The 21,274-nt window shown below is 45.3% G+C and overlaps 8 protein-coding genes across 8 annotated transcripts; 3 read left to right on the forward strand and 5 right to left on the reverse strand.

Moving 5' to 3' along the window:
* Nucleotides 1–383: 383 nt before the first annotated feature.
* V1516DRAFT_690671 (uncharacterized protein) lies at nucleotides 384–1,674 on the forward strand. The gene is made up of 3 exons (XM_066923837.1): nucleotides 384–770; nucleotides 833–1,058; nucleotides 1,120–1,674. Exons 1-3 carry the CDS (start codon nucleotides 449–451, stop codon nucleotides 1,400–1,402), a joined length of 831 nt encoding a protein of 276 aa, XP_066778360.1. The 5' UTR covers nucleotides 384–448; the 3' UTR covers nucleotides 1,403–1,674.
* A 282-nt stretch (nucleotides 1,675–1,956) lies between these two features.
* V1516DRAFT_685152 (RmlC-like cupin domain-containing protein) lies at nucleotides 1,957–2,702 on the forward strand (the record flags this gene model as incomplete). The annotated part of the gene is made up of 3 exons (XM_066923601.1): nucleotides 1,957–2,174; nucleotides 2,219–2,320; nucleotides 2,369–2,702. 3 exons carry the CDS (start codon nucleotides 1,957–1,959, stop codon nucleotides 2,700–2,702), a joined length of 654 nt encoding a protein of 217 aa, XP_066778361.1.
* On the reverse strand, nucleotides 2,658–5,929 carry V1516DRAFT_294688 (P-loop containing nucleoside triphosphate hydrolase protein). Its single transcript, XM_066918866.1, has 2 exons — nucleotides 4,793–5,929; nucleotides 2,658–4,736 (listed from the first exon to the last, which is right to left on the reverse strand). Exons 1-2 carry the CDS (start codon nucleotides 5,537–5,539, stop codon nucleotides 3,072–3,074), a joined length of 2,412 nt encoding a protein of 803 aa, XP_066778362.1. The 5' UTR covers nucleotides 5,540–5,929; the 3' UTR covers nucleotides 2,658–3,071.
* A 168-nt stretch (nucleotides 5,930–6,097) lies between these two features.
* V1516DRAFT_673817 (P-loop containing nucleoside triphosphate hydrolase protein) lies at nucleotides 6,098–9,482 on the forward strand. Its single transcript, XM_066921973.1, has 7 exons — nucleotides 6,098–6,279; nucleotides 6,328–6,368; nucleotides 6,415–6,509; nucleotides 6,557–6,656; nucleotides 6,701–6,774; nucleotides 6,823–6,976; nucleotides 7,021–9,482. The coding sequence occupies exons 1-7, from the start codon at nucleotides 6,275–6,277 to the stop codon at nucleotides 9,423–9,425; spliced, it is 2,874 nt and encodes a 957-aa protein (XP_066778363.1). The 5' UTR covers nucleotides 6,098–6,274; the 3' UTR covers nucleotides 9,426–9,482.
* Nucleotides 9,431–10,434, reverse strand: V1516DRAFT_673820 (vitamin-D-receptor interacting mediator subunit 4-domain-containing protein). The gene has a single exon (XM_066921974.1). It carries the CDS (start codon nucleotides 10,407–10,409, stop codon nucleotides 9,504–9,506), a length of 906 nt encoding a protein of 301 aa, XP_066778364.1. The 5' UTR covers nucleotides 10,410–10,434; the 3' UTR covers nucleotides 9,431–9,503.
* Nucleotides 10,416–13,120, reverse strand: V1516DRAFT_673822 (glycogen synthase). Its single transcript, XM_066921975.1, has 4 exons — nucleotides 12,838–13,120; nucleotides 12,626–12,723; nucleotides 12,457–12,568; nucleotides 10,416–12,398 (listed from the first exon to the last, which is right to left on the reverse strand). Exons 1-4 carry the CDS (start codon nucleotides 12,899–12,901, stop codon nucleotides 10,585–10,587), a joined length of 2,088 nt encoding a protein of 695 aa, XP_066778365.1. The 5' UTR covers nucleotides 12,902–13,120; the 3' UTR covers nucleotides 10,416–10,584.
* A 2,819-nt stretch (nucleotides 13,121–15,939) lies between these two features.
* On the reverse strand, nucleotides 15,940–16,730 carry V1516DRAFT_673828 (uncharacterized protein). The gene has a single exon (XM_066921976.1). It carries the CDS (start codon nucleotides 16,646–16,648, stop codon nucleotides 16,256–16,258), a length of 393 nt encoding a protein of 130 aa, XP_066778366.1. The 5' UTR covers nucleotides 16,649–16,730; the 3' UTR covers nucleotides 15,940–16,255.
* A 1,778-nt stretch (nucleotides 16,731–18,508) lies between these two features.
* V1516DRAFT_673834 (uncharacterized protein) lies at nucleotides 18,509–21,242 on the reverse strand. Its single transcript, XM_066921977.1, has 2 exons — nucleotides 20,235–21,242; nucleotides 18,509–20,175 (listed from the first exon to the last, which is right to left on the reverse strand). The coding sequence occupies exons 1-2, from the start codon at nucleotides 21,171–21,173 to the stop codon at nucleotides 18,568–18,570; spliced, it is 2,547 nt and encodes an 848-aa protein (XP_066778367.1). The 5' UTR covers nucleotides 21,174–21,242; the 3' UTR covers nucleotides 18,509–18,567.
* Between the last annotated feature and the right edge of the window lie 32 nt (nucleotides 21,243–21,274).

Consider the following 21,274-nt stretch of genomic DNA (forward strand, 5'->3'; position numbering starts at 1 on the left):
AAAAGAATTCGATAACCGAGGGAACTGATCATTAGCAATTCGTCTAAATTATAGCATTGTACAGTACTTACCAAGCCAAAGTCCGGCTGTAAATACCAAAGATCCATAAAACATAGATTGAGCAATCGAATCCTCAATAGCTAATTGCTCTGGAGCGGGGGGTGGTGGCATTCCTCCAAACATGATTATATTGGTTTAATACGTATTATATATTATTATGTATTGAGCGATATATGGAATACGATAAACCTTTACTGATATTGTGATGTAAGGAGATTTTTGGAACGAGAAATATTGCTATACTTGAACTGTACTTCATATATGGCGTATATTGGTAGGCAGTTTTCTGTTTATGCACTCCCAGATCATGATTATTTGCCATACCTTTAAGAACGAATGATAGTGCAGTATCTAAAATTCAATATAATAAAATAGATCAAAGATCAAAATGTCAGATATAAATAATATATTTGATGACCACTCAGATGCTGACCGCTCAGACGACGAGCTTTCTGATCTCGATGAGGATCAATTTAAGGATATTCAAGTCGATAGCATCGGCCTACCTATCACCGAGGAAGTTTATAAAATTCAGCGACATAAACGTACTGGACCAACAAGTTCGTCTAGCGAAAGCAAGAAGAAAGAGCGCAAGCGAGTATCTAAACGTAGTGGTACTGAGAATGACGAAGAGCGGTTGGTGAAAAAGAGGACCAAGAAAGAGAAGCCCGAGGTTGTCGACAGCCTAGACTCTCTCGACCCAGAAACACGTATGTAAAGTCGTGCTCTAAATTTGGATATTTTCGTGCTAACCAATCTTCATGAAAATAAGGCCGTCTGCGAGAACTTGAAGAGCGGCTAGACGCAGCGATCAAACCGCAGAAGAAGCGCAAGAAAGTCGATGAGGATGATCTCGAGCAAATGCAAGACGAACGAATCGCGCAGACACGAGATAAAATGCGGGATGCTGCGTTCAAAGATGCAGAAGCGATCCGCGAGGGTAAACCAGCCATATATAAAATTAAAATGTTACCAGATGTTCGCGAAATCCTGCAGAAGTATGTTTAGCGATAGTTCTACGATAGTTTAACTGAGTTTAATAGCTTACTAACGGCATAGACATTCACTATATGATTCGATATTGGAAAACAATCTACTTGAGTCTGTTCGGCTCTGGCTAGAACCTCTCCCTGATGCGTCTTTGCCAGCCTACAGTATCCAGCGAGAAATGTTTAAAGCGCTTGAGGAGTTGCCAATCAAGACGATCCATCTCCGCGAATCGGGTATTGGCCGAGTGGTTCTTTTTTATCAGAAGAGCAGACGGCCTCAGGTCTCGATCAAACATATCGCTGAACGTTTGATTGCTGATTGGAGTCGACCTATTATTAGTCGCAAAAGATAGTTGCTGTATCTGCCAATAGCTGAGTGTTTTTCTAAGTAAAATTGAAGCAGCAATGAAGCAAAGCAAAAAATTAAGGATGAATGTCAATCAATATCATTATATATCAATATATATTGATATATGTCAACTTGTATAATATTGTCAATCTATATATCAATACATATCAATATTTGTATGGCCGTATACATTGTTATACTCTAATTGCAGCACAATATATGTATATATATAATCAATTAGATACAGAATTATTAGTCAATGTTATTCCCCGTTAAACAGTTCATTTTTAATCTAGTATATACTTGCGATAATCTTATCGCGCCGCTCGGCTACATGTGCTATTTTATCTAATTTTCACATTCGTACGTTTATCCATTATTTCTACAACGTAAAATGCTTTGGATAATATAATATCCCGCTACATATTACACACAATACAAATACAAATGACAGGCGTAGTGGCATCAAAACTACTACGTCCAATATCGATAGCTATATCATCACTGTCTTCATCTCCATCGGCTTCCCCAAAGACATCGACATCGACATCGACATCAATGGCAACATCTCCAGCTATTGTCTCGCAAATGCCAACGACGATTGGACGATTTGATAACTTGGTAGATGAGATTCGGCGGCAGCTCGGGTTCACGTCGGGCATCGACTCCAAAGACGTACGGGTTGAAGATCTGATGGAGGCAATGAGAAGATATACATCTAGCCGGAGTGAATGGATGCAGTATGCACTAGCAGATCCTTCGAGGAATTATACAAGGTACGCATCTGATCGTAGAATTTTATTTATAATGCAATTAACAGCTTTAGAAACGGTGTTGATGATATGAATGAAAAGGCAAACCTCCTCGTATTGGTCTGGAACCCGGGGAAGGGCTCTTTGATCCATGATCATGCCAACGCCCAGTAAGTATCGCCTCAAATTTATATGTACAAATAATGCTAACGTCATAGCTGCATAATGAAAATTCTACAAGGCGAACTTCTGGAAACTCTCTACAAACAACCTTCACCATCAGCACCTCCACAAGCCATGCAACAGACAAAAACCTCACTTTATAGCGAAAACGACGTCACCTACATCGCCGACGACATTGGACTCCACAAAATCATGAATCCAAATCCGGATAAAATTGCAGTTTCTCTGCATCTCTATACCCCACCTTGGGCAGCAAAGTATGGCTGTCATTCGTTTGATGAACGTACGGGTAAACAGTTCAAAGTCGATCTGTCGAATTTGTATAGCGATAAAGGAGTGCTATGTCCTCGACCGGCTCATAGTGTTTAAATTCCGAGAATATGGCACCAGTAACCCTTGTTCACAGTACGGTAGAATTTCATGGACTTGAAATGATTAAACCATCACAGATCTTCATTTAGGCATGAGATAAATCAGTACAGTTATGGTCTTCACCCATACGTCTTCGCATCCGTTCATCTACTACAAGAAGGACAAAGCTTCTATTACCACTCGTTGAGCTAAGATATTAAATTAGTCGATCGGCTCGTATGTCTGTCTGTCATTTCATAATGAACATTATTACAAACATAATGATTACCAAATATGAGTTGACCTAAAAATTCAGATCGACATATAATATCAGCAGTCAATTTCTGCATATCAATATTTATTAAATAAGAGCGATTAAGCGTAGAACTAATGAGAAATGTACTGAAATAGATACGACACTTGATCATGGCCAACCTCTTGTCTCAACAGCAAATCCTGGATTTCCTTCATATCCTCATTTCTAAAATGATTCCACGTACTCGTATCTCCGTATAGCATTGCCGGTGCCTTCACAAACTGGTGTCCGTCTGGTTTGCATCGCTTACACTTAAATGTCGTGTGTGTATCAGACAGCGCGTCAGAATTGTATAGGAATAGCTGCCGCAAATTATCTAGCGAAAAATGCCGTTCCACGTCTTGCGCCTCGTCTACTACACAGGAAGATAGCGACTGCTTATGCGACTGCCGCTGAAATATTCGTTCCTCAATTGAACCTGTGGCTATAAATCGATACACAAAGCAATCTTTTTTTTGCCCGTCGCGCCATACTCGTGCCAATGCCTGCTGATCCGAAGCTGGGTTCCAGTCCGGATCAAACAATACCAGCCGATTTGCACCAATTAAATTGATTCCACATCCACCAGCTTTAGAGCTCAGTAAGAAAACAAACTCCTCCCCCTCTGGATCGTTGAACTTATCGACCAATTTCTGACGCTTGTTCACGGTCATCGTGCCGTCTAAGCGGAGATTCCCATACCGCATAGATCGGCAATACTTCTCAATCACGTCCAGTGTCTGCGTGTAATTCGAAATTAGCACAATCTTGTCATTTGTATCCTGTCGGATTCGTGCCAGCATACGGGCTAACACCTGCATCTTGCCAGATATCCAAATGTCGACCTCCCGGTCTCTACTAGCCCTTTGGCCGACCGGTACAAAATTCTCGGGAAAGAATTGCTCGCAACCATCGATATCGTCTGGCAGGCTCAGTAAATCTGGGTGGTTGCACAACTTTTTCAGTAATCCAATTGCTTTCAATGGCTGTGAGTCCGCTCCTCGAAGTAACTTGCGAATCTCAGGTGAGGAAATGAAGTGGCTGTATAATTGCTCTTGAAACGAGGAGAGCCGGCAAAATACTACATGCTCGTACTTTACTGGTAAATATTTTGATAAGATATCGTTCGTCCGCCGAATAATGAACTTATTTACCAGCGATCCGAGCTCGGAAAGTTTCAAATCACCTTGTTGTCGGTCGCTTTCTGTGCCGTCTGCATCTCGGCCCCGCAGAATCGGTAATTCATAATTCTTTCGAAAATCAGCCTGAGTACCGAGTAGACCTGGATTTGCAAAGTTCAAAAGCGAAAAGTATTCAGACAAATCGTTCTGAATCGGCGTGCCGGATAAAATGACTCGTCGTTGAACATTCAGCGAATTCAACGCTGTGAACGTCAGCGATTCGTTATTTTTCAATCGATGGCCCTCATCACACAGCATCAAGCCAATTTTTGTATCTTTCAACTCGCCAACATTCAATCGTAGCGTTTCGTAGGAAACTATCAGCACCGGTCGAACAGCGGCAGAACGACCCTCAGCCATAGCCCATTGCCGCAGCTGTCGTTGCAACTCAGATTTCGATGCTTTGCCGTCTACCGCGAACGGAGTCAGTGCGTCTTTTCCAAGCCATTTGATCAATTCGTTGGCCCAGTTCTTGACCAAACTAGATGGACAAACAACGATACATTTCTGGATCGTCGGCTTACCTGCCTCTGGCGACTGTCGAAGAAGCGTCCACATGAGCGTTATACATTGAAGCTATATCGGCAGCTAATTAGTCGTAGAATGCAGAAAGAAGACAGATTATTCCTTACAGTCTTTCCTAAGCCCATTTCGTCCGCCATAATGCATCCATATGCTTTTTCATCGACCATTCCCGTTGTACATCGATATAAAAACTTGACTCCCTCGACTTGATGAGGTCTCAATTTCTGCGCCAGCTTAGGGTCTAAAACAACGGCCACTTTTGGTCGCTCTTCAGCCTTTTTGTTCAACCCAAGCATCTCCGCAAGACTTTTGTGCATGTTTGACTTGAATAAAACATCTTCGGCCGGTTTAACATTTTCTTGCTCATCCGTGGGGTCATCAATCGTCGGGTCATACAGCACAATCGCAAATTCACCTGACGGATCGTGCAGTGGCCGGCAAATCATACTGGCGCGTCGAAGCATACCTAGAGCGGGAGGTGGTCGTTCAAAAAAATCATCCGGCTTTTTAATCAACGGAATAGAAAATTTTTGACTAAATACAAGCTCCTTGTCGCGAGCTTGGAATACGGGGAATTTGTTTGGTTTTGTTCCGAGTTCATCTGTCCATGCCGAATCTTCTCCAGATTGTTCCACATCTTCCTTATAGTTCACCTTACGCCGTTTTCGCTGAGGAATCTCTCGCGTTTTTAAAATCGAGGAGCCAGGTGTTTTGAATGGTTTCGTCAGTATATTCAAACTGTCTAATGATAACGGACGGCGACGGACAGATACTTTGGTGTCCGCGGAGGTCAAAGCCGACTTTGTGGGTCCAGGCGGACGGTTATTCAGTATTGAAATCTCGTCAAGAGTCATTACCTTTGAGTTTCAACGATATCGCGTCAATTCAAGCAGCTTTCTTCTGTTATTATGAGTTTGTAATTTGGCGCAGTCGTGAGATATTCTTGTTTACGTGACAAAGAGTGCCATCACGTGAAAACACGAGGTCACATGCCACTGTTGGGAGGACGCGTTGAACCGCCGACAGATGACGCGTTATGAGTTGTTCGAACTGACAATTTTGCCGTATAATCTTGGTTTACGAGAATTTGAAGGGTTGCGTGCTATTTGTGGTTAAAAAGTGTTTTAAAACAACGAGTGCAAGCATTTTCAACCGTGTTACAAATGAACCTCAAAGTTAAGAAATTGGGCGGTGTTTGTGATATCTGTTTTGACCATGATGACTAATTCAAATTTAGTTCGACAGGTTGGTATTTTTTAATTTTGTAGTTGTAATTCTAGAGTATCAAAGAACTCGAAACATGATATTAATTAAGCCATAAAGGATTTCAAAATCTATCGTACTCCACTAGAAGCTGAAGTGTCTGTCTGCATTGTGGTGGTCTGTAGCCGCACCCCTAGCCCACCCTACCTTCAAATTGGCTGTTGATGTTCAGTAAATCAATAAATTCTTTGAACTTTAGCGAGAAAAATCGCGGACTCGACGTGATTTGCGCCTATATCTTATTATTTGAGCGGCTCAAGCAATTTCAGAAGGTGTTGCATTCCTAATATTGAGGAGTGAACACCAGAAGAAAGACTGGGAGCATTATGAGGTGTGCTGAAATGTGATGTGGAGGTCTCTTTGATTAACAGCTCGACAGCGCAACTCCGTCTCGGGATGCAGCGGCTAATTCGATTAAAGGTAATTTCTCAAATCTTTATAGGAATGATAGTGTTGACAAATTCAGTCGTTGCTCGCTTCCGCCCTCAAAATAGTATTGAACAGCGACTGGGCGGATCCGACATTGTCCAGTTTCCATCTGAAAATAGCTGTTTCATAGAGGTCAGTTCAGTTTCTATGTAGAGAGCCATTTTTTCTGACCAAATTAGGCAAAAGATTTTTCTGGAAGTTTTACTTTTGACCGGGTATTTCCAGCTGGTAGTAAACAAAGTGATGTCTTTGACTACAGCATCCGGTCAACAGTAGATGGTACTACATATTTCTAATTGGTTAAGTTCACAGCTAATATCTAGATATTTTGCACGGTTATAATGGCACTGTCTTTGCCTATGGACAAACAGGTTCTGGTAAATCATATTCAATGATGGCACGTATTTTTGACAAATCACACATTCGTCACGTACTGACATTTCAGGGTCCCGATATCGAGAGTTCTGAACGCGGAATCATACCCCGAATAGTGCAACAGATTTTCGCGTGCATTTTAAATAGTCCTTCGGAAATTGAGTATACTGTTCGGGTCAGCTATATGGAAATTTACATGGAACGGATTAAGGACTTGCTACACCGTATGTTGGCTTGTGTTTGTTACGCGGATGATCTAATTCGATAGCTGTGAATGATAATTTGCCAATCCACGAAGATAAATCAAAGAGCGTTTATGTCAAGGGGCTGACTGAGATTTACGTGTCCTCCGTAGAAGAAGTCTATCAAGTCATGCGGCAAGGAGCAGACACGCGTTCAGTCGCCTCGACAAACATGAATGAAGAATCATCACGGTCGCATTCGATTTTTGCATTGGTTGTTAGTCAGAAAAATATCGAGACTGGAAGTACTAAATCTGGACAGCTGTTTCTTGTCGATCTTGCCGGATCAGAGAAGGTCGGAAAAACAGGTGCTTCCGGCCAGGTACTAGAAGAAGCCAAAAAAATCAATAAATCCTTGTCAGCTCTTGGAATGGTAATCAACGCACTTACGGATGGGAAGTCTTCGCATGTTCCCTATCGTGACTCCAAATTGACTAGGATCTTGCAAGAATCATTAGGAGGAAATTCTCGAACAACTTTGATCGTAAACTGTTCGCCTTCAAGTTACAATGAGCAAGAAACGCTGTCAACATTACGATTTGGTATGCGGGCCAAAAATATTCGGAATAAGCCCAAGATAAATGCTGAGATGTCATCGGCCGAACTTAAGATCCAGGTCCGCAAGCTAAAGAACCAGGGAGCATCTCAGTCTGCGTATATTACAGCGCTGGAAAGCGAACTTGGGCAGTGGCGAAATGGGGTCGTTGTTCCTTCGGATGAATGGGCAGGGGAGATATCGATTGATGCTAACACAACGAGTGACTCGCTGTTGAATTCGCCTTCCAAAAAGCAGCATTATGGAGATGATACTATCGAGTTACAGACAAAGCTTGCTGATCGCGAAACTACAGTTTCTGGCCTAGAACAGATTATAAACGAATTAAAACGGGAGAATCTCGATTTACGACAACGAGAGGCACAGTTGGCCGAACGAGCCGAACGAGGGTACGAGCAAATAACTAGTCTGGAGACGAGGATCGAGAAGCTTGACTTCGAAGCTCGAGAAAGAGAAATCACAATGGATGGATTGAAAGAATCGAATGCCGAAACGGCAAGCGAACTTGATAGTGTACGCAAACAGTTATATGAAGCGACGAGTCGAGCGCAGGACACCGCGATCAAACTAGAAGAAAGGAGTCTCCGGAAGCGAGAGAAACTTCGAGAAATGGCGGCTGGATTTAAATATTTTACGCCTGAGACGAGTTCGGTAATTGAGTCAGGCATTCCTCGAGAAAATATTTCAGACGCTGTCGACAACGAACATCAAGATTGGATTAGTCTTGCTATTAGCAAATTGGATAGCGATGATCAGGCCACTGAATTAAAGACCTATTTACTGGAGGCACGGGAATTCATCAACCAGACAAGGCAAATGCAAGAAGCACAGATCGACGAGGTAGAGAGCCGGATTCGAGAACGCGAACAAGTCGAGACCTTGTGTAAAGAATTGGAAGTGCTAGTCACGAATGCTGGCGGACGCGATATGACGTCGACCGAGCTGGCAGAATACATCGATACTAAGCAGAGTATATTTGAATCCTTGCTGGCTGAGTCCAAGCGAGACCTAAATACGGCGCTTGACATCAACCGCCAGATACAACTGCAGCAGGTCCGATCTCCATCTGTAATGTCATCGATAATTTCCAGTTCTTCGGTATCTTCGGTATCTTCGATCGCCGATGCTTCCAGTACAGACCCAAGCACGCCCTCTACCCGATCTCCCGTGTCACCAGCAGCATCTACACCGACTGCGACCATGGTATCAGTTGGAAATGGCAACAGCGGTGATCTGCCTTCACCAACAAAGGAGCGATATAAGACAATGAAACAACAATTAATCGATTTTGAAACTATCAAGAGATCATTGATGCGAGATTTACAGAATCGATGTGAACGTGTGGTAGAGCTTGAAATCAGTCTTGAAGAAGTCCGCGAACAATATAAAGCAGTACTGAAAACCGCAAATGCAACCAAAGGTCAGCAGAAGCGGATGGCGCTGCTTGAGAGGAACTTGGATCAGTTGACACAAGTCCAGCGTGCTCTAGTTGATCAGAACGCGCAGCTAAAACGAGAATGTGCGGTCCTCGACCGCAAAGTGCGACTACGAAATGAGCGGATTACAGGACTTGAGTCATTACTGCAAGACTCCCAGGAACGATTGGTAGTCGAGACAGAGAATTTTGAAGCGAGGATTATTGAAATGAAAGACCGCTTGGATCAAGTATTGGCTGGAACTATACCCGAGTCTCAATCATCTCCTGAATCCCAAACTGCACGACGAATCGTAAAACCCATGCGTGGTGGTGGTGGAACCGCATTATTAACAACGAATTCGAGCCCGTTAAATCTTCAGGGTTCCCCAATGATTCGTGAATTGGATTCGTCGCCCTTAGGTAAAGGTCGACGACTGAGCTGGTTTACGAGAACTTGATCGCGTCATTATTATTAATATTATTAATATTATTATTAGAAATACATAAATTTGGGGATTCGAAGTTCTTGAGATGTATTAAATGTCATTTATTTGGCGTGAACTCTCAACTCCTTGCATTTCATCGTGAGTCTGGTCGTCATGTACAAGACTTTTCACCACGTCCGTAGACGACAAAATGGATCGGCGTAAATCGTCTTCTGTAGGCCACGGAAAAACAACTTGTACTCCCGTGACTTTCGAATTCGCAACTTGTTTCAAAGCAATTTCAATGTCATTTGCAATCGGATCTGATTGCTTTTCGACACCCAGGGCGGTTGTACTTGTTGGACCTGGACCTATAGCTGCACTGGTTGTAGTTAAGGGGGGTTGCTGATCAACTTGTGCAGGATCACGCGCATAAGGCCGAGCTAGCAAACTTGCTGGTGCAGTGGAAAAATTTGCTATTTTCGTCGCGTACGCCAGCAACTCCCCGTAGGGAACACCCGACGCGGAACTTTCTCTGTACTTGTCTTGCATATCCTCGGACTCATTTGATATAGTCGAGCCTACCAACTGTGACCGAGCATCCGCAAGCGAATTCAGTAATTCCGTCAACTTCAGATCCAGACTCTTCGAAACTGCTTCGAGCTCTGATATCTTCCGCATGTTCGTTTGATACTCGACCAGCTCGGTCACGGATTCGCATAAGTCATGATCTGATTCTACCAGTTCCTTGGCAATCTTCGGCTCGTAATTGTATTGTGAAATACTCGCTGTGAACTCAGATAGTTTTTTCTCAAATTCATTCAAAGATTTGTAAATTTTCAGATTACTCTGGTACAGGGTGTTGCTGCTATTCTGTTCACTGGCTTCTGTGGGATTCTCTGTTTGGTTGTGCATCCGCCTTGATTCAAACTTTTGTCGTTGGTCTGCAATTGCAGCGGTCAAAGACCGAATCTCCGTTTTGCCATTGATCTCTGCATTCAATGCTATACTGGCCATTCTAATCACTAATTTTATTTCTTCTATTATAGTGTTCACTGCTAAATCAATTCCTTCCAACGTACCTAAATCATCGGTCACGTGAAACTACACCTAACAACAATACAACTTCACTTTTAAATCAAATATTAATGCTTGTTGGCAGAAACAAATGCTACAAAACAGACGTATCAAATCAAAGTCCACTCCCATTTGGCGTATTGGGCTGCTTGAGTGTCAGTGGATATGGATAAGGCTCGTCATCTTCTTCTTCAGGTAGTCTAAATCCAACGTAATCGTCCGTATTCAAGCCTTCACGGACTTCTTGCAAAGACCCGAAATCGCCCGGGGTCATCATTCCAGATCGGTCGCGAGGCGATGCCTGCGCAGAAAGCGGTCGAGATAATTTAGCCTCGATGCCATCGAAAAATGCATCATCCATAGCATCGCCATTCTCAAACGAAGACGAGTACGCACGGCGAAGCGCAAGTTGTCGCGCCTTGATATATTCTAATCCCATCCGTTTCCAGTCTAAGAGATCTGAAAGACGCTCAGTACGATTACGCTGGTTAATTCTTTGACGGCGCGACTTCAACGTAAACTGAAACATGTAATCCGTCAATTGATTGATTGAGTCATCCACACCTTTCGACCGACGATCGACAATGTAGATACCATAATCAGAGGTATTTTCGATCAACTCCTCCATGTAACATCCAAACCCGGAAAGATTCGTAGTCACCGATGGAACTCCCATCACTGTACATTCCGCAGGCGTATATCCCCAGGGCTCGTAGTACGACGGGAAAACTCCTAAATGACATCCCCGAACGAAATCATCATAATCCAGCGACAAAATCGGATTGTTGCTATTCAAAAACTCGGGGTGAAAGACAATTTTCACTCGGTCAGAAGAGTGATTGAATAGCTGGACACGCCGAATTTGGTTCAAAATTGGATCGTTCGCATCATCGGCCATGTTATGAGTCACAATAGGAGGTTGACTAGTCCGCTTAAGAGCAAATACACGACGCTTCAACAGAACTTTCTCACTTCCAGTTAGAAGTTCGTTCAAGTCCTCTGAGAAGTCCTTCCCACTATCGACGTTGAATCGAGCAGACTGTTCGAAAAGCCGACGACCAACACTTTCCTGAATCTCATTCACCGTATCATGGAGTGCTTTCATAACCGCTTGACCTTTGAGCGTCTCTACGGTGTACGAATGGGTAGCCGCCGGCATGATGATGAAAGCGACAACGGTTTTGTTGGAATTTTCCACTTTCAGCCGATGATTCAATCGAGCAAGTGACTCGATGTACATATCGACACCTTTGTTGCGATACTCGTATCTTCCGGCAGTAAAAAAATACAAAGTATTCTCGAGATCAAAATCGTAATGACCGTAGAAATGTCCGCGGATAAAATCATTGATCTTCTCCTTGCTCACGGCATGCAAGTTCTGGAACTCATGCACGGCCGAAAACTTGACGACGTTCAAGCCATTGGGTAATACTCCGTCAGGCTTGCGTTTGAGTAAATGCTCGCTTTCATATGCCGTGATGTGGGAAACCGTCGTGAACACATCGGCAGCATGAGCAGCAGCACGCTCAATACAATAGCGATGGTAGATGCCTCTTTTTCCAGCTTCGGCATCGACGTCGAAATACTGCAGATTGTTGTAAAAATCAACAGACCCCGCACACAGATATCTGCCGAGAAGAGTAGCATGCGTGGTAAAAATCGTCGTGACGTCGATGCGGCGCTTACGACACAAAGGCAACGCGACACCGGCCAACCATTCATGGAAATGCGCGACTACTGCTCTAGTGCGGTCATGATAAACAAATTCGCCCAAGAACCAGGCGACGAGGTAGCCGAAGATGACAGCTTCGTTGGTCTCGCTGTCCGCGGCGGGAGAGGGAACTCCAGCGACATTCCATAGATCGGCTTTCCACTCATCGAGATGAGAATACGAAGGACCAGTTTCGAACAGTAAAACTCGAGGGGCGCCTATCGACAGTATTAAAATCAAATGCTGTGAAGGGAAACAGAGAATTATTGAACTAACCTTCGATAAGCCAACGTCCGTAGAGATACTGAACTCCACGCTCAGACATAGACCGCAGGGTCTCGACCATGTAAGGGTCTGTCGGTGTTAATTCCTCAACCTCGATCGCAGCCTATGAACACGTATTAGCCCAAGTATGTTCAGATGGTCGAAAAAATATAGAACATACACTTTTGCGGTTCAAGGGCCCTATCAGAGTATATCTATCGCGGTATTCGGCAGTGGTTATAGGAGCCTTTGATTTTATAACCGAGTAAATACCGCCGACTGTGATAGCAAGAGCAGTGTTAGGTGAAAAACAACTAAATAAACATCAAACAGATACAAGCATCGCTGCCGGACATTGCCAGCTCGAGTGCATTGAGAGAAGGATATACAGACCTCTGTTGGCAACCTCGGTAGAGACCTCGAAGAGGAGATGACGTTTGGGGTCGCGAAGCGCCATTGAACAGAGAAGCCGAACGAGATGAAGGATGAAAATGCGACGGCGAGTAGAAGTAGTAGACGAAACGACGGTCGCTGAGCCCGAAAACGATGAATTGAATGAGAGAATAAAAGCTTCAAGAAACGAGAAGAATCCAGCAAAAACGCGAATACAGCGTCAAGTGGAGCCGGATCAAGTGTGAGCTCTGCGCTAGTTAATTCGAGGTCAACTGGTGCTTCTGCTCGGTCAGAAGCTCAAAAATCGAATCAATGCCCCGTGAGCTTGCAGAGGGAGCTGCGCGTGGGAGCTCACCAGCCACGTGAGGCGGAGGACTAGAGGAGGGGTGGACTGGAGAAAGCAGAATCTGGACAGTGGCTGGAGTCCTCAGGGCCAATGAATGACAAGCCCAAGCCACAAGACTTACTCCATGCGGATAATTGTATCCGGAAAGAGAACCAGAAGTGGCCGCGCAGGATAACCCCATATTGGCTGGTGCTGTGGCGGTGCTATCAGGTGAGCAAAGTCAGCGGTTCAGATGTTTGACCACCGATTAGGTGAGCAGAGGAATTGAGGTGGGGGCTTGTGGAGCAGGCGGATTTAGCTGTCGCAAATCGCTTTAATTTGGTCGATCAGGGCAGTAGACGACGGACAATGAACAGATGACCTCGATGAGGTAGGAGGCGCGCTTAACAGAGGCGCGGATGGATTGAGCAATTGGATTATCTGATACCGAGAGGACTTCCATTGTGGAGGAGGTATTTCGGCGGATTCCGTGACGTGTAAAATGAGATTGTTGATCCAAGACAGAAAAAATTGCTTTGCTTCATTACCTGGGACAGACAGATTCCGTAATTTGATAGCTCCAACAGGGAACAAGAAGCACATAGACGACGGGTTTGGCAGGACGGCAATTGCTTCCTTTCTTACCGCCATTTGACTAAACCAGAAAATTGGTAGACCAAAACTGCAATTGCGCTTAGCTGGACACGACGGGTGTATAGCATGCGTGCGATTCTTTATCTCGCAGTGCATTCAGCCTGTGTCTACTATCCGCAAGGGTAACAGGAGAGTGTTTGGTATTAAGAGAACAGCACTCACAAGCACTCCAGACGATTTGATCGCATCAATCATAGCAAACAGGCACCACCACTGCGGTATGGCTGTATGGGCCCACTCGATCGTATCACTCGCACTCAGAAATATAAAAGAAGATCAGATCAAACTCGTTGAAAATAAAATTGTATCTCGCTCGACGCGTGCAGAGCAAGCGGTGCGGCGCTGTCTCATCGCGTATCCATCGCGTAAACAGACTCGTCTGTTTGTATGTTTTGCGTGTGGGACAGCAGGACTGCTTAGCTTGGGTGCAGCCTGAGCGATGCGGTCGTGTTCGGTCTTTGGAGGGCAGAGCTCGTGTCAGAAATGACTCAGCCAGGCCATATAGATGAACCGTGGATGGACAATGTGATGGAGTAGTATTGCCTGGTTCACTTAGACGGCTACTCCGGGCAATCGGTGCTGCCGATCGGTCCTTGCTTTCTGGCTTCTTATGTTGTCTGTCTGTCTGTCTGTCCGCTCTAGCGCCTGGTATATTGAGACTAACAATTAAATTATTGGAGCTAGTCGATAGTCCGACCGGGTGCCATATCTATGGCTGGTAAAGGATGCAATCTAAAATATATTATCTGAGCTCACGTGCGGTCCGAGAACAGAATAGTAATTGATTCTGCTAGAGTGTTGGTGGCCAAGCTAGGTGTTTCACAATTCATGGCTGCTCTGTACGGCGCTGCGCGATGATGCAACGAAGCTGCGCGATATCCAGCACAGCAGAAATATCGCTGAAGGCAGCACAATCGACCAGAAGACAAGATGCTACGCCCGGATCCGACCGTGGATCTTGCAGCAACGCATGTAGAGTGCGCGAGCGAGCCCGTCGCCATCCAACGCAAGCTCTGTTAAGTCTTTTGCGACCACTATGTGGCATAGTTCGCTAGGCATTAGGAGAACCATGTCTCCCCTTATTGCGCTCGTCCTGCTCACACTAAAAATCAATAACAAAATTAATCAATTATTCAATTAAACAGTCAATCAATCAACATCTAATTACAATTCCAAAAATAGCCTTTGTAAAATTACAAGTCAACGCCTTTTTTCATCTGTGTTCCACTATACAGGTCATTTGTCGCTTCTTACTGCTTCTACAGGTTGTGTATTTTTTGTGTGGACTGCCGGGACCTGTGGCCCCAATTAGCACCCACCTAAATACGACCATTGTTTTTCTGTCGCATTCTCCGATGCGCCGTCCACCACTAACAGCAGAAAAAAATTGCTGGAATTGCTCATATCAAAAATCAAGACTGCTAGTCTGTCTGTCCGGATGCAATTATTCGAATATTATTTCACAATTCTGAATCCAAATTAATTTGTCCGTCACGTCCCAATCCATTTCTCAAACCTATTTGAGTCGCTCTCACAGCTGTCAATCAATCGTCGTTGATGATATCACTACATCCTACCTACTACGGCCGGACCAGAGAAAATCATTTGTTTTTTCTAGATTCTCTCACTGCCCGCCAATCTGCCCCCCAAAACAAGACGAGAAAACAGAAAACCTTGTCCTGTTCGAGACTAGCGCAGTACCACTATCTTTCTTGCTCTTCTCCTCACTCTCATCTTTTTCTTGCGCATCTTGGTTCTGGTCGTGGGTCGTTTTTCCCCTCCGCCGCCGAACAGTCCCAGTCAACCCAAACTCGGATTTGTAGTAAACGGGTTTCATGTACATCTATGCCTAATTATATCCATCCGCCTTTGTTTACCACCTGCCTATTACACACCAGATATAAACAAAGAAACCAGTCCGAAACTCTATTCTAATCTTGCCCTATTGATTGGAATGCACGCGACGGGTATGTACAGTTTGCTCAGTGAACTCTATTTAACCGTTCCTGCTTCGCAAACCAATGGCCCCGAGAAAGAACTCACACGCCAAGATAACAAAACAACGATACTACAAGAGAAATTGCTAGAAAAAAATCATTATAAATTATCCAAATTAAAGAAAATTATAGAAAAAGAAAAATTCTAGTTTATTATAAAACACATTATATCCAGACAACTTATTATTCCGTGCATATACACACACACATGAAATCAAATCCAAATAGAAAAGGTCCGCGCGTATGAGTAGTAATTGCGAGGTATTACTAAACCACTGTGCAAAATCAAAAACAGCCCACATAGAACACCGTGCAAGCGAAAAGCAAAGCCATAGAGAAAATTCCACAGAAGCCCAAGAACCCAACAAACACACAATAACCAATCCTTAGTCCATGCGTCTCATCACAAGACTAGAAAAGTAGGTCAAACCTAGAGACCCGCTTACAAAAGGTAAGCAGCCATGGCGACAACACCAGCGACGGCACCACCAGCGACCTGGGCCTTGTTGGCAGCACCGGTGAAGGTGGAGACAGCAGGGGTGCTGGAAGAGACGACGGAAGGAGTGAAAGAACCAGTGGTAACAGTGGAGGTGCTGTAGGTCTTGGTAAGAGTGCAAGGGCAGTCAGTGATGGTAAGGGTGGTAGCCTCAGTGACGGTGTAGATGTTGGTGCCCTCAGTGAGAGTGGTGGGGTAGGGGCAGTAGGTAGTGTAGGCAGTAACAACCTCAGTGGTGGTGAGGTCGTAGTAGTAGGTGGAGGAGGTGCCGTTGGTGAAAGCGGCAGCAGCAGACGAGGCCAAGACGGCGGCGACGGAGAGGATAGCGGAGAACTTCATTGTGAATTAGTTTGAGTTGGTGTAGAGCGAGCGACTTAGGTGAGAAAGTTGAGTCAAGCGAATGTGTCTAGCAAAATAAGAGAGGAGGGGAGGCGATCAGGTAGGACAAGGCGGGAGAGGGCGCGTTTATATGTTTTTCGGGAAGCAGGGCAGACGAGGAGAGGGCGGACAGACGCGCGAGAGAGCGCGGTGGTGTGTGAGAGTGTGTGAGGAATGGCGCTGAGATGGTACCGGTGTAGTAGGATGCTATTACTGGATACATAGTAAACTTAGATGGCGGATCATTAGTCAGACGGACAATGCAGAAACGACATTAACAGCGGCGGGAGGAGCACCGCATCGGCACCAGTGCCAGCATCAGCGACAGTAGTAGTAGTAAGTAATAGTAGTAGGGTAGTAGTAGTAGTAGTAGTTAGTAAGAGTAATACCCACCACGCCCACACCAACCATCATAACAACAACAAGACAAATAGGTTAGAGCTAACGTGAAAGCAAGCATGAGGGAGAAAAAAAAAACGAGGGCAGCAGGAACGCCCAAACAGCAGTCGGACAGTGCAACCGACACACAGTATACCGGTGAAGAAAAAAACTTGCATAGAGAACGCAACGCAGAATGAGAGCTAAAGTTAGCAATATGTCTGTCTCGAACTTTAAACAGCGCACGCGGCATCAATGCTCAACGTGCTATACGAGTTTGCCGATTGTTGATCGATCCAAGCTAGCCCAATCCGGCCCCACTGGTATGTGTAGACAGGACGGGAGTGCGCCGCGCAGAGTAGTTTGATTAGTCGCGAGATGCCTGGGTTGCCAGGGCAACCCACATCAATGTTAGGGAGCTACAGGCGACAGGCTACGGGCGACGGACGTAGAGGTTCGAGGACGCTGTGACGACGGAATTCTTTTGCAAGAGTTAGTTTGGCGTAGTGCATTGGACGTAATATCAAAGCGAGCTGTCTGCGACGGCCGACGATGGTGGAGTGACGGTCGTCTCGGTACTTGCAATTTGCTTGGGGGGGTTTACATGGTTCGGATGTGCTTGCACGGCGCAGACGATCTCGAAGATCTGGAAGATCCGGATGGCTCGCATGGTTTGCCTGCTCCGGACGATTATGCAGAGCACGACTGTCGTGTTTGTTGTGGTGATTATTATTATGGCGATGAACACGTCTAGGTGACTATGGTGGCAGTTGCTAGGAGTGTAGAATGTAAGCACCGTCGGGGAGATGCCGATGTCGGTCCTCGTGCTTGTAGCTTGTTGACGGTCGTGCAGATGCAAAAGAACAGATTTGTTTGTTATGCGAGAGACAGGATGGCAAATGAGTCTGCAATAAATTGACAGTCCGCATTTGGAACTCGTTTGACTCAGAAAGCGATGATTTCCTGCCAACCATAGTTGTCCACCAAACAAATAAACAGATCTCTACTAGATAATAATTTGTACGTCAGAGTGCTGCTGGGTCAATCAATAAACGTGCCTGTCTGCACGAAAAGCCACTTTCAACGATGTCTGCCATTCATGCTAATCATGCTGAAAACGACACAACAATTCCCCAGCCAACTCAGCCGTGCTCTTGCTTTTTCCGCTTTTTTCCAGTAATGAAAACCCACACCTTGTTCATTCTTTCCCGCCCACACGCCCACATCAGGCAACAGCTGAGCTCTAACAAACCTACACGATCGCCTAATCGGTCGAGACAGCAGCGCATAAGTCTCGCCCGCCGTCCAAATCCAGAATTCACGGCCGCTTCAAGCAGTTCCCTCCAGCGGCATGGAGAATGCTGAATTGGGCCTTGTGCATACCATCCATGGCACATCTTGCAACAAAATTATATCTTACATACACTCCTACAATAACAAAACACAGCTATCCATATTTTAGCGAAAACCTCAATATTATGTACGAATAACAGCTTCTATTCTTATAGACTCCGCCAAAAATCACTCCACGTAATCGGCTTCTTGACCGCATCCGAATACCCCTCATGATACTGGACCCAGGTCCGTTGACTACGGTCCAGTCGCATCTGTTCGCGCACCTGCTGGTTCGACCGGCGTCGAGTATGAGCTCCCCAGCTCTGCTCTTGATCGTCCGGTCTGTCCTGTTTTGCCGATATGTGCTCGAAAAAAGACACAAACGGCCTCGCGGATGCTGAAGTCGAGTCCAATGCGAGCCGTTTCCGCCCAATATTATTGTCCACATTAATGTCGTCATTAGCTTCGTCCTCTCCAGTCGCAGCCGTGCTGCTACGCTTGCTCCGTGCTTTCATTCCCGATTCCCGCGGCCCATCGCCTCCACTATCACCCGCACTATTTTTACGACCGCCACGAATAACATCTGCCATAACATTATTGCGCGCTCGAGCAGCAGCACTCTGAAGCAAAATACTCGCACGCTCTAGTTCCTGATATAGAACCTGGCGAACAACATACTTTCCTCCAATAGCCTTCTGAATCTCCTCTCTGCGCACCAGAGAAACCTCTTCGACCGCAGGCTCGTTCGTAAACAAATACGCGCCAGAGTCTGTCTTTCGGTGCTCCAGCTTGATGCCCATGTCCAGCATAACCTGCACTGCGTGACCCACTTTCTCGCGGTCATTATCCGACACAACACTACCGTTCATTGGACTGACCGCCGGATTGATAATCAATCTCAAAAATGGACCAAGCTCGCTTACAATGCTCGAATCTGATCTAAACATAGCGTAAGTAGAAGCCGGCGCCTGAGAAATCAGCTGCCGCGCGATTTCTCTCGTAGCGCGGAGCTTCTCATAACATTCAAAATTGGCTCGCGATAGCCCGCTCGCATTCACCTCGCGCACGATCTCGACCGTATTGGCTTTGTTAGAAAATAGAGCGTGGAATGCGCCGGCTGCGTACGCTAAGTACGGCGCGAGATCTCCATGTTGGTCCCGATACATGCTATTGGCTAGGGCATCGTAGAAAAAAAGCCATTCGCCTGCTTCGACTGGTTTTTTCATTGCTCCGTCTGTATCTGTGTACTGCATAGCGGCATATAATGAGAAACAGCCAGTCGTGATCCGATCAAACTCGCCATTGCTCTCTATTTGCTCGATCAGCTTCGAAAGCCGTCGTGCTTTATCGCTTGACTGTGATGAGTCCTGCTGAAACACTCGCGAAATAGTTGCCGATGTGCTCGACGATATATCTTTCTGTCGGTTTGAGCTGCTACGGCCGCCTTCAAATTGTAAAGTATTGATGCACCCACGAACATCGCCGTCCATATTTTCGACCAATTCTTTGAGCGAACGGGAGTCTATAGCCAGTTTTTCGCATAAACAAATCTCCCGCAGTCGTTTAACAATCATCGATGTCGGACTTTTCCGATATGATAGTAATTCCGTTTGTGGGCGAAGCGTCCGTAAGGCTGGTACGTATGGATCATTACAGATTGCGATGATTGGCCGGAGCAAGAATTTTCCTGGCTTATTGCCCTTTTTCTGGTTTCCTGAAGTGTAATGTGCCTTTGTATCAGAAGCCAGTAAATCCAGAAGAACTTTTATAAATCCCTGGTGAGTGATGGTCTGTTAGTCTTCAAAACCACTCTAGGAAAACCACATCTACATACCGATTCCGCGCCGCCGTCAATTTCGTCCGCAATAATACACACTGGCTTTGAGCCCACTCGATGAGATTCAAGAGCATTATTGATTTTCGCACGCACGGCTGGTCCACTTCGTTCGTCGCTTGCGTTGATCTCTAGAACATCATATCCGGCTTGTTTCGCTGCAACATGTGCGACTGTAGTTTTTCCTAGACCCGGCGGACCATGGATCAACAAAATTTTCTTGTACGGTCGTTGAAAGACGTCCTTGTATTCTTCATTAATATGTTTCTGTTTGACTTTCATATCGCGTTTGAACACCGCCATAGACCATTGTTGGATCCAGCGAAGAATCTGCCGGTGCGACCGCTCGTCGCCAACCAAATCTACCCATCGGGTCGCTCTCCACTTCTCGACCCACAGTTCTTTAGAGACAACACCAGCTGGACCGTACGGGTCAATTGTCTCTTCACGACTTTGGTCGGCCTCAATTTCCATCATCAACCGGCCAACATCGGATCCGTAACTTCCAACAGGCCTACTTCCTTGCTCCTTCCGTAAAAATCGAGACCGTTTCTGACGTAGTGTGATTTTCTGTCCATTCGATCGAATAGCGTTTCGGAAAAACGTATTAGTCTGATTTTCTATAGATTGCATTTGTCGTTTAGATTTGGCTACACGGTCTATGTTATCCGTGTCACATTCATCAACTCCGGCTTCTCTATACGTCTCTCGGTTGACATTTTCAGCCTCCTCCTTGACTTCAGGCAATAAGACAAATTCTTCCTCGACTTCATAATCAATTTCTGGCGGCGGCTCCATCCACATCGGGCCAGGATCTGATACTTGATCCGGATCCGCGATCAAGTCAAACGGACATCCTGGATGCATATCTCTGTCCAAAGTTTTTGAAATAAATTCATTTGGCATCGCTGAGATGTCAGATGTCGATATTACTTCCATTATCTAAAGCAAACAGGAAGACTGATAATAATAGTTGCCAGTTTTCTAATTGCTAAAGAAATAATTAACTAACGCGTCTTAACGTGAACTTTGTCCCAACG

This window comes from Lipomyces oligophaga (genome assembly GCF_038497815.1).
Source record: "Lipomyces oligophaga strain CBS 7107 unplaced genomic scaffold V1516scaffold_3, whole genome shotgun sequence".
Taxonomy (NCBI): Eukaryota; Fungi; Ascomycota; class Lipomycetes; order Lipomycetales; family Lipomycetaceae; genus Lipomyces; species [Lipomyces] oligophaga.

What these genes read in the sequence shown, in the direction of transcription:
- V1516DRAFT_690671 (XM_066923837.1), top strand. Translation starts at nt 449, where the DNA reads ATGTCAGATATAAATAATATATTTGATGACCACTCAGATGCTGACCGC. An exon ending in CTCTCTCGACCCAGAAACAC is followed by an intron (nt 771 to 832) that starts GTATGTAAAGTC and finishes CATGAAAATAAG; the next exon opens with GCCGTCTGCGAGAACTTGAA. An exon ending in GTTCGCGAAATCCTGCAGAA is followed by an intron (nt 1,059 to 1,119) that starts GTATGTTTAGCG and finishes CTAACGGCATAG; the next exon opens with ACATTCACTATATGATTCGA.
- V1516DRAFT_673820 (XM_066921974.1), bottom strand. Translation starts at nt 10,409, where the DNA reads ATGGCCAGTATAGCATTGAATGCAGAGATCAATGGCAAAACGGAGATT.
- V1516DRAFT_294688 (XM_066918866.1), bottom strand. Translation starts at nt 5,539, where the DNA reads ATGACTCTTGACGAGATTTCAATACTGAATAACCGTCCGCCTGGACCC. An exon ending in AAATGGGCTTAGGAAAGACT is followed by an intron (nt 4,737 to 4,792) that starts GTAAGGAATAAT and finishes CTGCCGATATAG; the next exon opens with CTTCAATGTATAACGCTCAT.
- V1516DRAFT_673817 (XM_066921973.1), top strand. An exon ending in AAAATAGCTGTTTCATAGAG is followed by an intron (nt 6,510 to 6,556) that starts GTCAGTTCAGTT and finishes TGACCAAATTAG; the next exon opens with GCAAAAGATTTTTCTGGAAG. An exon ending in GATTAAGGACTTGCTACACC is followed by an intron (nt 6,977 to 7,020) that starts GTATGTTGGCTT and finishes CTAATTCGATAG; the next exon opens with CTGTGAATGATAATTTGCCA.
- V1516DRAFT_673828 (XM_066921976.1), bottom strand. Translation starts at nt 16,648, where the DNA reads ATGAAGTTCTCCGCTATCCTCTCCGTCGCCGCCGTCTTGGCCTCGTCT.
- V1516DRAFT_673822 (XM_066921975.1), bottom strand. Translation starts at nt 12,901, where the DNA reads ATGGCGCTTCGCGACCCCAAACGTCATCTCCTCTTCGAGGTCTCTACC. An exon ending in TACCGAGGTTGCCAACAGAG is followed by an intron (nt 12,724 to 12,837) that starts GTCTGTATATCC and finishes TTGCTATCACAG; the next exon opens with TCGGCGGTATTTACTCGGTT. An exon ending in CGGACGTTGGCTTATCGAAG is followed by an intron (nt 12,399 to 12,456) that starts GTTAGTTCAATA and finishes TACTGTCGATAG; the next exon opens with GCGCCCCTCGAGTTTTACTG.
- V1516DRAFT_673834 (XM_066921977.1), bottom strand. Translation starts at nt 21,173, where the DNA reads ATGGAAGTAATATCGACATCTGACATCTCAGCGATGCCAAATGAATTT. An exon ending in TTGACGGCGGCGCGGAATCG is followed by an intron (nt 20,176 to 20,234) that starts GTATGTAGATGT and finishes ATCACTCACCAG; the next exon opens with GGATTTATAAAAGTTCTTCT.